Source organism: Oryctolagus cuniculus, chromosome 10 (assembly GCF_051225735.1).
Source record: "Oryctolagus cuniculus isolate XC-2025 breed Fujian yellow rabbit chromosome 10, ASM5122573v1, whole genome shotgun sequence".
NCBI lineage: Eukaryota > Metazoa > Chordata > Mammalia > Lagomorpha > Leporidae > Oryctolagus > Oryctolagus cuniculus.
Window position 1 is genome coordinate 42,633,328 of NC_142876.1, and position 13,099 is coordinate 42,646,426.

Below are 13,099 nucleotides of genomic sequence, written 5' to 3' on the forward strand. Positions count from 1 at the left end.
CGCCGGCCCTGGAGACCAATTCTTAAACTTGAGCCCTTTTAGATCTCCTGTAGGCATCACAAATATAGTCGTTCATATTAAATCCTCACTCTAAAAAGAATGTTTTGCATCCCCAAGTAAATGGTATCCATATTTAAAAATATTTTTAACTATTGCTTGAGACGCAGAGAGATACAAAGAGTTCCCATCATTGGTTCATTTTGCTTATCGTAATTGCAGTCATGTGCTGTGTAACAATCAGCTATGTTTTGGTTAATGACAGACCACAAATATGGTGTGGCCCCCTCAGATTGTGTTGCCTAGTGATGTCATAGCCAATTCAGTCTGTATAAGGTACACTGTATGTTTGCACAATGACAAAAGTGCCTAATGACACGTTCTTCCGTACATGTCCCTATCATTCAGTGATGCATGACTGTGTGTTCACATTAAGAATGAGCAATACAGACTCTGGATAAGTGCCTTAGAAACTGTCTCATGCGTGAAGTACGTGAGTTTTATGGCACAGATTTTACGGCACCTATTCTGACTTTCAGAATACATTTTGGCTTACATTTTCTTTGCTGTATTCCCAATAACTGGATACATGACCTCTAGAAAAATGAGGGCTTAATGCACTTAAAGTTGCCTCTTCCAGGGCCAGCGTTGTGGTGTAGCGGGTAAAGCCGCCACCTGCAGTGCCAGCATCCCATATGGATGCTGGTTCGAGTCCTGGCTGCTCCACTACTGATCCAGCTCTCTGCTGTGGGCTGGGGAAGCAGTAACAAGATGGCTCAAGTCCTTGGGCTCCTGCACCTGCATGGGAGACCCAGTAGAAGCTCCTTGCTCCTGGCTTTGGATCAGCGCAGCTCCGGCTGTTGCGGCCAATTAGAGAGTGAACCAGTGATGGAAGACCTCTCTTCTCTTTCTGCCCCTCCTTCTCTGTTTAACTCTTTCAAGTAAATAAATAAATCTTAAAAAAAAAATACTTGCCTCTTCCTATTTTTTTCTTCCTCTTCCTTTTTTAAAAAGATTTTTTATTTTATCTGAAAGCCAGAGTTACAGAGAAGCAGAGGCAGAGAGAGGTCTTCCATCCACTGGTTCACTCCCCAGATGGTGGCAACGCCGATCTGGAGCCAGGAGCTTCCTTCGGGTCTCCCATGTGGGTGCAGGGGCCCAGGGAGTTGGGCCATCTTCCAAGGTATCAGGAACAGAGATTCAGGAATTACTGCTTCTGGGATATTAAAACCCAAATTTATTATCTGTTGACTTTAATGTGTTTCACGAGCTTTGACACCTGAGAGGTTAAGCTCTGGGAAATATATATTTCTCTTTCAGGTTCAAGGACATTCTATCAAAATGGCACAAGTTTCTCTGTGGTTTCTGTGAAAGATGGGGGAATTCCTAGAGAATGAGGCCAAGGCAGCATAATGACAGTTCTGTTTGGGGGAGGAGTGTTGGTGCCAATGCAAAAAAAAAAATTTAAAGATACATTATGATTGGAGAAGAAAAATATTCTGAGGTCTATCCAATTTCACTACTAAAAACTTGGAAAAAATGGCAGTTGAAAATGACTTTAAGATGAGAAATACCAGCCACCCCTGATTTTCTCACCTCCATCTCCTCCCACTCCATCTGTCTCCTCATTCCCAGACTCTGGGAGACCACTGGCCCCTTTCTCTCCTGCAGCTCCCAGACTGATGGAAGCTGCTGACAAAGGGAGAAAGCCAATTTTACCTGCCATAAATTTTTGCTTCCTCAACTCCTGTGCTTAGTTTTCACCCAACTTCTCCCATCACATATGCTCCAGAAAATAAATATTCCCACTACTCCTTTAGAATCCTTTTCTGTGCCCTAACCACATTCCCCCTACTCCAGCTTCAGGGTCGTACACCACTAATTTCCCCTCTTTTTCCTATTTTCAATTATTAATTTTCCATGGACCTTCCACTATCTTACAAATCCATTCACTCTGCCTTATCCTAAAAGCAAACAAAAACAGGAAAAAAAAAATACTGGGCTGGGAGTTTGGCATAGCAGTTACTATGCCGTCTGGGATCCCTGCAATCCTATCTGAGTGCCTGACTCACATCTGAGTTGACGCGGCAGCTCCACTCCCCAGTCAGCTTCCTGCTAATGCGCATCCTGGGATGCAGTGGGTGCTGACTCAAGCATGTGTGTCCCTGCCACCCCACGGCAGACTGAAGAGTGAACTCCCAGCTCCTGACTGTTGCAGGCATTTGGGGAAGGAACCAGTGCATGGGAACTGTCTTTCTCTCTGTGTCTCAAAAAAAGAAAAACCACTAAAAAATACCATTCTTCTTCCAGTCTTACTTTCAGCTCATTTTCCTCCACTAACCAAGTGTTTTTATTTTCCTGACAAATCAGCTGCAGGTCCAATCTACTGTCTCCACTGCCACACTCCACATGCCCTTCTTAAATTGCTGCAATCCAGGCGCACACCCTCAGCATTTTAATGGACCAGTTCCCTAAAGGACTATTAATCACCTCCTAGGAGTCAGATTTCCTTGGCCTATTTGCAAGATTCATCCTCCTTAATGTCTTCACAATTAATATTTGGCACTATTGCTGACCCCCCCAACTTCTAGAAATCTCCTCCTGCCTGCTCTCTGATGCACAGACTTCCCGGTTTTCTTCCTCATGTTCACCTTTTTCTCAGTGTCCTCCTCTTCCTTCCCCTTTGCAAGAATGTATTTTCCAAAGATCTACATTACATTATCTTTACTCTGTATAGGCTCATCCATTCGATGGCCCCTAAGTTGGATTTTTATGCTTTCTCAATTCCCTTCCTCCAACTCACTCCTCAGCCGATCCCTGGTCCTGTCGTTCCACTGAATGATCTCCAAGTTGGGCAATGCAATGGACTCTTCCAGGCCTCCTTTTCTTTCTTTTTTCTCTTTCTCTTTTTTTTTTTTTTTATTTGACAGGTAGAGTTATAGACAGTGAGAGAGAGACAGAGAGAAAGGTCTTCCTTCTGTTGGTTCACCCCCCAAATGGCTGCCACGGCTGGCACTGCGCTGATCCGAAGCCAGGAGCCAGGTGCTTCCTCCTGGTCTCCCACATGGGTGCAGGGCTAGGCCTCCCTTTTGCTTGACTTCTCAGCAGACTGACTGCTGACCATTTATCTCCCTTCCTGTGCTTCCCTGAGACAGTACTCCCTAGTTTCTTCAACTTTTCTGACATCTTTTCTGTTTGAGGCAAGCCCAGGCCACATCTCTCAACTCAACCTTTCAACATTAGACTCCCCTAGTCCACTCTGTATTCACATCCAGCTTCAGCTGCACGAACATCGGGAAGACTTACAAATGTTTATCTCCAGCCTACACTTGAGTTCCAGACACACGTGTGTACACGTGCACATAACCACACATATCGTACATGGACACTTCACGACTCAGATCTCTCAGATGCCACAAAGGAATGTCAGACTCAGCATGTTCAAAACAAACTTAGGATCCCTTCCCAGATCTGGTTCTCCTACAGCACTGCAGGCAACAGGAGGGTCTGAGCCACGCTCTAAGATGAAAGTGACTCTGAGATTGAACAGTACGCCCATCCATCCAGTTGTGTGAGGCAAACCAAAAAATCATGCCTGAGCTAGCTCTTTTACCCTCACATCTCCATTCAGTACTCATATCAAATCTGTTTTCCACCCTAACTATCTCCCAGGTGTCTATTCCTCTTCATCTACATTGCCACTATTTTAATCCAGAGGAATAAGAATTCAAGTAAAATACTGTTAAGTATGCATATTAGCCTTGTTATCTTCTAAAAATATTTTTAAAAAGAGTTATGCCAGATTTCCATAGGTCTCCTTCCACATGAATATAGCCACAAATCCAGAAATGAAAAGGAAAAAAAAAAGGTTTCCTTTTTTTTTTTTTTTTTTTTGACAGGCAGAGTGGACAGTGAGAGAGAGACAGACAGAGAGAAAGGTCTTCCTTTTTCCGTTGGTCTACCTCCCAATGGCTGCCGCGGCCAGCGCGCTGAGGCCAGCGCACCGCGCTGATCCGAAGCCAGGAGCCAGGTGCTTCTCCTGGTCTCCCATGCGGGTGCAGGGCCCAAGCACTTGGGCCATTCTCCACTGCACTCCCTGGCCACAGCAGAGAGCTGGACTGGAAGAGGAAAAACCGGGACAGAATCTGGTGCCCTGACCGGGACTAGAACCCGGTGTGCCGGAGCCGCAGGCGGAGGATTAGCCTATTGAGCCATGGCGCCGGCCAAAAAAAGGTTTCTTAACGGCGAGGCAAATTGATTATATGAAGCTATTACTACCTATGTAGTATTGTTAACCATTTCTAACCCATTCTGATTGGAGGTCTCGCATAAAGAAAGAACTTGTATTCATTACAAAATTAAGGTTTCTGGTTTAACAGTTTAGAGTAACCAGTTTAACTGGGCTCTGCATTTAGGATGGAAACAAATGGTTTCAGAGGCTTTCACTGTTTGTGTGCCCAGTACTTATGACGAGAAGTTTATATAATGATCCAGTTTTACAGGAGCCCATTCCACCTGGTAAAGTCTACGTTTTATGTCGGGGATGCTTATAATACATTTTAGAAAGGTTTGTATCCACAAAAGTTAAGAAAAATTTAAAGTTCCACATATTCAACCTGCATGACTTCATTTTTGGACGAAGCTGGGTAAATGAAGTGTTGCTGAATATTTCATATAAGAACTGGCACTGCCCTTACAGGAGACGGAATAGATAGTTCCTGAATTTCCTCTGAAGTATTACAGATGATGACTCATACTTAGCAGCATAAATCAGTTTATGTTCTGGTCTGTACTGCCAGCAAGTAAGCAGTAAAAATATTTCGGTCAAAAACCTAAACAGATGACTTGAGATTTCTCAGAAAAATTAGAAGGAAAAGGAAATCTGTTGTTAGCTGAACGTCCTACTTTAGTGATAGAACAAGAATAACTCTGCCTTCTTAAATTCTTAAGAATTTAAATTGGGATCACTGGACTCAGGACAAATGGGTCACAGGAAGAAAAATGTCAAGCAGACCATAACAGAAACCATCCAAAGGCATTAAGAGACTGACCGCTGGGAAGAATCAGTCACAAACAGCCTGTGGCGCATGGGAGGGTCTGAGATGACCTCACTGTCACAGTACCTGCGGTGGGCGAGTTAGCGTGGTGCGACTTTTTTGGCAGGTTGAAGATCTGTTCACCAGGGTCAGGGGGAGGAATCGCATCTTGCCCTTGCCGAGCCTCTACGGGATCATACTCCTTCCCGTCGTAGTTAGCATCATAGAATTTCTTAAACCACTGAATAAAATCCAGGTTGTCTTGGAAACGGCCTTTCACTAGCTTCTCCACTGGAATTACCTATAATATAAAATCACCACGTGAATCAAGGACCTCAGGCTTGTTTGCTTTAATACGACGGAAGTGCTCCCTCAGTAAAACAGAAAAGATGATTCCTACGTGCAGTTATGACAATCAGTCTTGCTCTTTTTTTTAGCCAGCTACATTCTAGAACTAATACAGTTTTTCACCATATTTAATCATACTGAAACATCATAGTTGGTTCTCCTGGAATATTTAATGTTTTTGAACAAACCAGAGAAAAGGAGGAGTATCCTCAGCCCCTACTTTATTTACTGTCAAAACGTCTCCCCTCGAAAACATCGGCCTGGAATGTTGTGCTCTTTCCAGAATGATGAGTTCTCTTCATTTCTTGGTAATGCTGGGTCCAGATGTGTTGCAATAAATTCTTCCAACGATTGTAGCTACTAGACAGTGCAAAGGAGTAAGATCCCTATCAATGAAAATGTATACCAATCTAAGGGTTTGTATGAAACAAAATGAGTTTTCCACAGCCTATTTACAATGTAGAGCATAAGTGAAATTCACCACAGTGCAGGTCTCCTTATCTCCTGGCCCATGCGGGAGCACAGCTGGCTTGCTGGTTGTGGTCAGGAGAAATGGAGGCTGAGAGGTCCCAGAAGCCCCTCGGAAGAGCAGGTGCACAGCATTCACACCGACTTCCCACCGGGGAAGCTTGGCTTCTCACAGTCATTCTTTTCGACTGCAACCTAAAGAGGCATCCAGTATGCCCGATACAGGTCTTGCAGAAACCTTCAAGATCAGGACAAGGTCAACAGGTGGCCTGATTGCTCTCATCCAGGGGCCACTACTTTGAAAGTAAAATGAAAGGTCCCTCACTACTGGAATTGGACCCTCCCCACTTTTTTCTTCCTACATCCTTGGTGGGAATTCTAGTTTAACGTGAACCCTGAAAGAGTGACGGGCTAGGGTGTCTGTCAGATTGTGTGTGGGTGTGTGAGCACGTAAGCCAGGGAGAAGAGCATGGCTTCTCCATGTGACAACATGAATGGAAGCTGTGCAAATTAAACTTTTAGCAAGGCTTTTGCCACTGCAGGAGCTATAAGTCGTTGCTCTCCTAAAATTGGGCCTCTTTAAGCAACGTAGAAAGACCTTCAATAGTAGTGACAATTTGCAAGAAAGAAGTAACCGATGCATTTTAGGCTATCCACTCAATTACAGTATTAGTGATGATAACGTTTCCTAGGCTGCTAAAATAGAAACTAAGCCAAGTATAGAACAAAGGAAGGAGAAGTAAGCTTTGGGAGGAAACCCCGTTTGTCATGAAGGTGCTTGTGGTAGTAGACTTCAGTGCTGACCGTTCTCTCCTCCTGTTTCCCCAGACTTCAGCAAAGTGTGCTCACAGGAAGAATTCCTACCACACACAGACTGACTTGGCTTCTCAGTGTGCTATTTAACTACTTTTAAGGTCTCTGAGTTTTAAATTTTTACTTCCTTTTGGCTTCTTAGAGGGGAAGACTCTTTAAATGAACACACTACTCTGTTTATTGCCAGACATGTGAACACTGAGATAGTTTTAGATGACAGTGGCACATTCTCTGTTAAAAAAAGCACTTATTTCTGCTGATTTAATTCTGCATTCCTCATCAAAATGAAAGTTTCCAGGGCAGAAGTGAAGAATCCGAAGTGGCTTGCACAATGTGCACAGAGCCTTCTGACACATCACTGGGCTATGGCAGACGTGAAGAGAGGTATGCAGCACTGACTCTCTGGGACTTCTGGAAGTGATCAGAGCACACTGAAGCTAGAAGGCTAATAAAGGCCATCAAAGCCAGTCTCCTGCCATGGCAAGAATTTCCCTTCAACACTTTTTTTTTTTTTTAAGATTTATTTATGTATGTGAAAGGCAGTGAGACACACAGGGAGATCTTCCATCTGTTGGTTCCCTCCCCAAATGGCCAGAAGCCTTGAATTTCATCTGGGACTATGTGGGTGGCAGGGGCCCAACTACTTTGGGCCACCTTCCATTGCCTTCCCAGGCACATTAGCAGGGAACTGGATGGGAAGTGGAGCAGCTGAAGTTCGAACTGGTACTCATATGGATTGCTGGCCTTGTGTGTGGTGGCTTAACCTGCTGTACTACAATGCCGGCCCCACTCTTCAACATTGTCAAAAACTGCTTATCCATCCTCTGTGCACACAATTCTAGAAAGATATGGAGCCCACTAATTTGCTTTATAGCAAGTTACACCAATAAACCCACAAATCAGTGTTTCTTTTCTCTGCAGGTATAGAGAAACGAATGAAAAAGCACAAGAGGCAAGCTAATCTATTTTTTTTTAAAGATTTATTTATTTGAAAGGTAGAGTTACAGACAGTGAGAGGAAGAGACAGAGAGAAAGATCTTCCTTCTGTTGATTCACTCCCCAAATGGCTGCAATGGCCGGAGCTGCGTGGCACACTAATTTACAAGAGGAGAACCCACATAACTCTAATTTTGAATAAATGTGCAAGTAGCTCACTGGAAATCAGCTACAATAAAGGACGTAAGAAAGTTGAAAAGAATCTAGAACATTGAGATGTTAAAGAGACCCTATGTTTTGAAATTAAAATTCCGAGAAAGCCAGAAGCCAAAGTTTTCTGTTTTAAAATTTAACTAATTTATCTGAAAGGCACAGTAAGAGAGAGAAACAGACAGAGAAATCTTCCACCACTGTTTCACCCCCAAAATGGCTGCAATGGCCACGTGTGGGCCAAGCCGCTGCTTTCCCAGGCACATTAGCAGGGAGCTGGATAGGAAGTGGAGCAACAGGGACTTGAACCAGTATTTACACGGGATGTCAGCATTGCAGGTGGCAGTTTAACCCACTGCATCACAACTCTGGCCTCCCAAATTTTTCTTAATACTTGGTTAGAGTGCTTTTATTTGTGAAGATAACAACTAAACTAAATAAAAAATGTGTAGTTTACCAAACTTTTCTTTCCTTTAACCTTTCTCTTATAACTCCATATTTTTCCCATAGTCTATTTATTACTACTATTTATGCAAAGTAAAACATTTCATTTCTCCATTATACAGAATTTTTCCTTTTCAAGACTATTTACTCTAAGAGATGTATCCTTAATAAGGAACCTTAATAAGGAACCTGGGCCGGCGCCGCGGGTCACTAGGCTAACCCTCCGCCTTACGGCGCCGGCACCCCGGGTTCTAGTCCCAGTCGGGGTGCTGGATTCTGTCCCGGATGCTCCTCTTCTAGGCCAGCTCTCTGCTATGGCCCAGGAGTGCAGTGGAGGATGGCCCAAGTGCTTGGGCCCTGCATCCCACGGGAGACCAGGAGAAGCACCTGGCTCCTGCCATCGGATCAGCGTGGTGCGCCGGCCGCAGTGCGCTGGCCGCGGTGGCCATTGGAGGGTGAACCAACGGCAAAAGGAAGACCTTTCTCTCTGTCTCACTCTCACTGTCCACTCTGCCTGTCCAAAAAAAAAAAAAAAAAAAAAAAAAAGAAATCCTTTGGGCAATAACCTGTAATTGTTTGCCAGCCCACTTTATGGTATGAAGCTTTTAAATTGTATAAACATTGATTAATGCAGTGCTTTAGTGTAACTAGTTACATCAACAAAATAAACAGAAAAAAGCAATATTTCTTTAAAAAAATAAGGAACCTGTATTAAATATGTATTTGAACAGTAGTAAATACATAGAAAGAGACTGGGTGGGCTTTAGCGATAGTCCCGTATTGGGAAGGGGGTGTGGGGAAGATCCCAGTGCCTAATCCATTTGTACCTGCATCATTACAGGACAAAATCCTAGCAATTCAAAGAGGGAAAAGGACAACTGATGGACACTGGTTGAGACTCTGAAGGCACAGAATATGTTGGACATTTAATCATATTCTCATTTCAAATCTGTAGCCAAGGTGAAGGGTTTTGAGTGTCACTGTACTGATGGGCACATAAAGAACTTAACTTGCTCAAGCCATGAAGCTAAGATTCAAACCCACGCTGTTCCCATCACAGCATGCTGTTTTTCCAAAGGAAGAAAATACACAGGAAACCACAGTGGCACCTAGCAAACATAAGATTTTCTCATGTTCAAACCTAAATAATAATAATAATATTTTCTTTTCCCTTTTTTCTTCTCTAAGAAGTTTCATTGGTATAATTATTTTTTAAAATTTATAAAAGGGAATAAATTTCATATATTTCATATATACAGTTTTAAGAGCATGATGATACTTCCCACCCCACCCTCCCTCTCTCCCTTATTTCCACCCTCCTTCCTTTTCTTATTTTTCTTTTAATTTTTACATTGACAAACTTTTCAATTTTCTATATAATCACAAGCTTAACACTCTACTAAATAATTAGAACAAGTAGTAAGTAGAAAAACTACTCAAGGGTAGAGACAAGGGCTATAAAAATAATCATCTCAAAATTTCAATTTTGCTCACATACAGTTTTTTTGTACTTTGTGTATTAGGTACCACTAATCAGTGAAAACACATGATATTTGTCTTTCTGGGAATAGCTTACTTCACTAAGCATAATTGTCTCCAGTTGCATCCATTTTGTTGCAAAAGACAAGATTTCATTCTTTTTTATGGCCGAGTAGTATTCCAGGATCTTATATATACCATAATTTCTGTATCCAGTCATCCGCTGATGAACATCTGGGTTGATTCTGTATCTTAGCTATTGAGAATTGATCTGCTATAAATGTGGGGGTACAGAAAACTCTTTCATATGCTGATTTCATTTTCTTTGGGTAAACTGCAGGAGGGGGACGGCTGAGTCATATGGTAGACCTATTCTTAGATTTCTGAGGAATCTCCATACTGGCTTCCACAATGGTTGTATGATTTTACCTTCCGAACATTCCCAGTGTATTAGGGTACCTTTTCCCCCACATCCTTGCTAGCATTTGTTATTTTTTTGATTTTTAAGATGACAGCTTTTCTAACTGGGGTGTGGTAAAACGTCATTGTAGTTTTATTTGCATTTATTAACAAGTTTCATAGGTGTAATTCTTATTAAGAATGGCTACAAATTTAGAAAATTTCCTGAAATAAAAACCCCACACTGGGGCTGATACTGTGGTGCAGCAGGTTAAGCCTCTGCTTGCGATGCTGGCATCATATACTGGAACGTGAGCTAAAGTCGCAGCTGCTGCACTTTGGAGCCAGCGTCCTGCTAATGTGCCTGGGAAAGCAGCAGGAGACCTGGATGAAATTTCTCTCTCCTGGTTTTGGCCTGGCCCAGCCCTGGCTGCTGTGGCTATCTGGGGAGTGAACCAGTGGATGGAAGATCTCTTTCTCTGTCTCTTCTCTCTCTGTCACTGTGCCCTTCAAATAAATAAATAAATCTTAAAAATACCCATACAAATATAGGAAGTTACGGCTGATACTTGTTGATATGCACAGACCGCAGTGTTGCTGAAATATGAAGACATATCTGCTTGACACATTCTTGGAGTTTTCCATTTTTGTTCAAAAAATTTTTTAAGAAAGTGCATTTTACGGAGGTACAAATAAATCTCCTACCTTATCAACATTCATTCGCTTAAACGATGCTTGCAGAAGTTTAAAATTGTGAATATATTCATGCTCCAACTTTGCTTGAAATTTTACTTTCTTCAAACTAATGCAGCCTGGAAAGAGCATATCCATGAACTGGCAATAGGCGGCTCCTAGAAAGAGACAAGCAAAGCATTGGCATGAGTCTGGTTTACCTGGATGTGACTGAGGACTGCCGGGAAGGAAAGGGATTGCGCGTAGAGGGATTCACGTCACTCAAGTGTCCCAATCATCACTGTACTCAGGCCTCTTTGTCCACCAAATGTCCTTTGCTGAAAGGAAAAGTCCGTGCCTCCAGGACACAGCACCTGCCACTTCCCCATTCCTGAGCACTGTGTGCTATGCTGCAGGCGCCAGAGCGTCACCAGGCCCCATGACCTATGGTAATGGCAAGGAAACCAGGGTAAGAATAACTTTTTCTAGTTTCTTATCAGATAAAAGGAACAGACTTTTTCTTCCATCTTAGCTGCTACCTACTTCAGGTCACCATAAGTAAATAAATTTAAGATGAAAAGTTAAAAGGTAAACATGAAAGAAAGCTCTCATGGAATATGTGGCTCAGGGTGGCATCTGGCCTAGTGGTCAAGCTGCCCGTTAGGACGCCCACATCCCATAATGCAGTGCCTGGGTTTGGTTTCCAGTTCCAGCTTCCTGCTCATGTAGATCTGCTGATGGGTCAACTGATTAGGTTTCTGTCATCCAGCCTGGACTGACATTTGGCCTGGCCCAGCCAAGGCTACTGTGAGCATCTGGGGAGTGAACCAGCAGATGAGAGTTCTCTGTGTCTCTATTTTTAAATGAATAAAAAATAAAAATAAATTTGTAGTTTAAAAAATATACATATGCCCAAGCTATTTTATATCTACCTTGCAAAGTGACTTAGGTGGAAACTGTGTAACTAAGACCTAAAACACCAAAATCAGCTGCTTGCCAATTTAATTCCAGTCCAGGGCAACGAGGCTGCCATATGAACACGGAGATGAAGACACAGACACCATGAAACGCACAGAATTTTAGAGTCATGCTGTGAAATAAATATCACTGAAATGCCCAGTAAGTCCCCTAAGGGAAAGGGATTTTTAAAAAATACAAAAACTCTTACAATATAACCATTTCAATGAAAAGATTACAGTAAGATCATGTTTACTGATTCATAACTTCTTAATAGTAAAAGCTAATGGCATCCAAAGCTGGATCCCAAGCTGGAATGATTCTTTTCCTTTTACATTAAGAACAGCAACCGAGTGGCAAGAATGGAACAGGCAGCCGTGTCGACATTCTTTCCTTGCTGTCTCCAGATCTCCTGGTCTGTTTCTACAATGTTTTGATGATCTCTGGTACATGAGATGCAGGCCACTCTCCTTCAAGTGGGAAAAACCATTCTGTCTCTTACGTCAAATAGATCCCCAGCATCCTTACTGAGACAGGAATCCCAGATGAGAAGGAACACAGCACTAGGAATCTGACGGCTGCTAGAACGGAAAACGCTGGGGGCAATTCACTTGTAGTAGGAACACAAAGCGGTGCAACACAGGCCGTACTAAACTCCCCAGAGTCTGCCTTAGGCTTCCTCTTAGATGCCGTACCCTGAACACTAATAGTGTAGTGGGCTCCTGGTCAAGCAGACGGACTGTTTCTAAAAAACACACCAAATAGGTACAACAAACCAAAACACAACACGAGGGCGGTGGTCAGAGAAACATCTGGTGCACTCAACCACCATCCATGTATTCAGCCCTTCCTTTAAAGAACCACCAGATGGAGCAAATCCCAACAGTCACCTAACATTACTCTACAGAGGGGAGCATGGAAACACAGCTGCCTCATTACCTGCTCTTTCAAGTTAGTTTCACTAATTCCACCTTTGGAGCATAAAATTAACCAATGGAGACCCAGATGCTACTACACATTCTTACAAACCAGGCAACCAAATCACTCACCACTGAAATTTAAAAAGAAGCAACAACTTTTGAAAACAAAACAAAAAAAAAAAAAGGAAGGAAAAAAATCATCTCTAAATATCAACATTTAGAAATGATTACTGGTATATATGTCACTCTAGTCTTTTTGGTATGGGTGGGGTGTTTTTTCTTAGAAACAAGAACCTATTTTAAAAATGTAATCATATTATATCTATTTTTATGTAAATCTTTTCTTAACATAATAGACCACGATTCTCTTTCAGGGTCACTTAATCCTCGACTAATATTTTTAATAGCTTTCTGATTTTA

At 42.5% G+C, this 13,099-nt stretch overlaps 1 protein-coding gene across 6 annotated transcripts in view; it reads right to left on the minus strand.

The window, feature by feature from the left end:
- MAPRE2 (microtubule associated protein RP/EB family member 2) overlaps nucleotides 1–13,099 on the minus strand; it is a 163,127-nt gene that overhangs the window by 39,175 nt on the left and 110,853 nt on the right. For all 6 annotated transcript variants that reach the window (XM_070050305.2, XM_051852031.3, XM_051852029.3 and 3 more), the window contains 2 exons: nucleotides 10,836–10,981; nucleotides 5,121–5,334 (listed from right to left, as the gene is read on the minus strand). In XM_070050305.2, coding sequence (XP_069906406.1) covers nucleotides 5,121–5,334; nucleotides 10,836–10,981 — 360 coding nt within the window. The remainder of the gene's footprint in view (nucleotides 1–5,120; nucleotides 5,335–10,835; nucleotides 10,982–13,099) is intronic.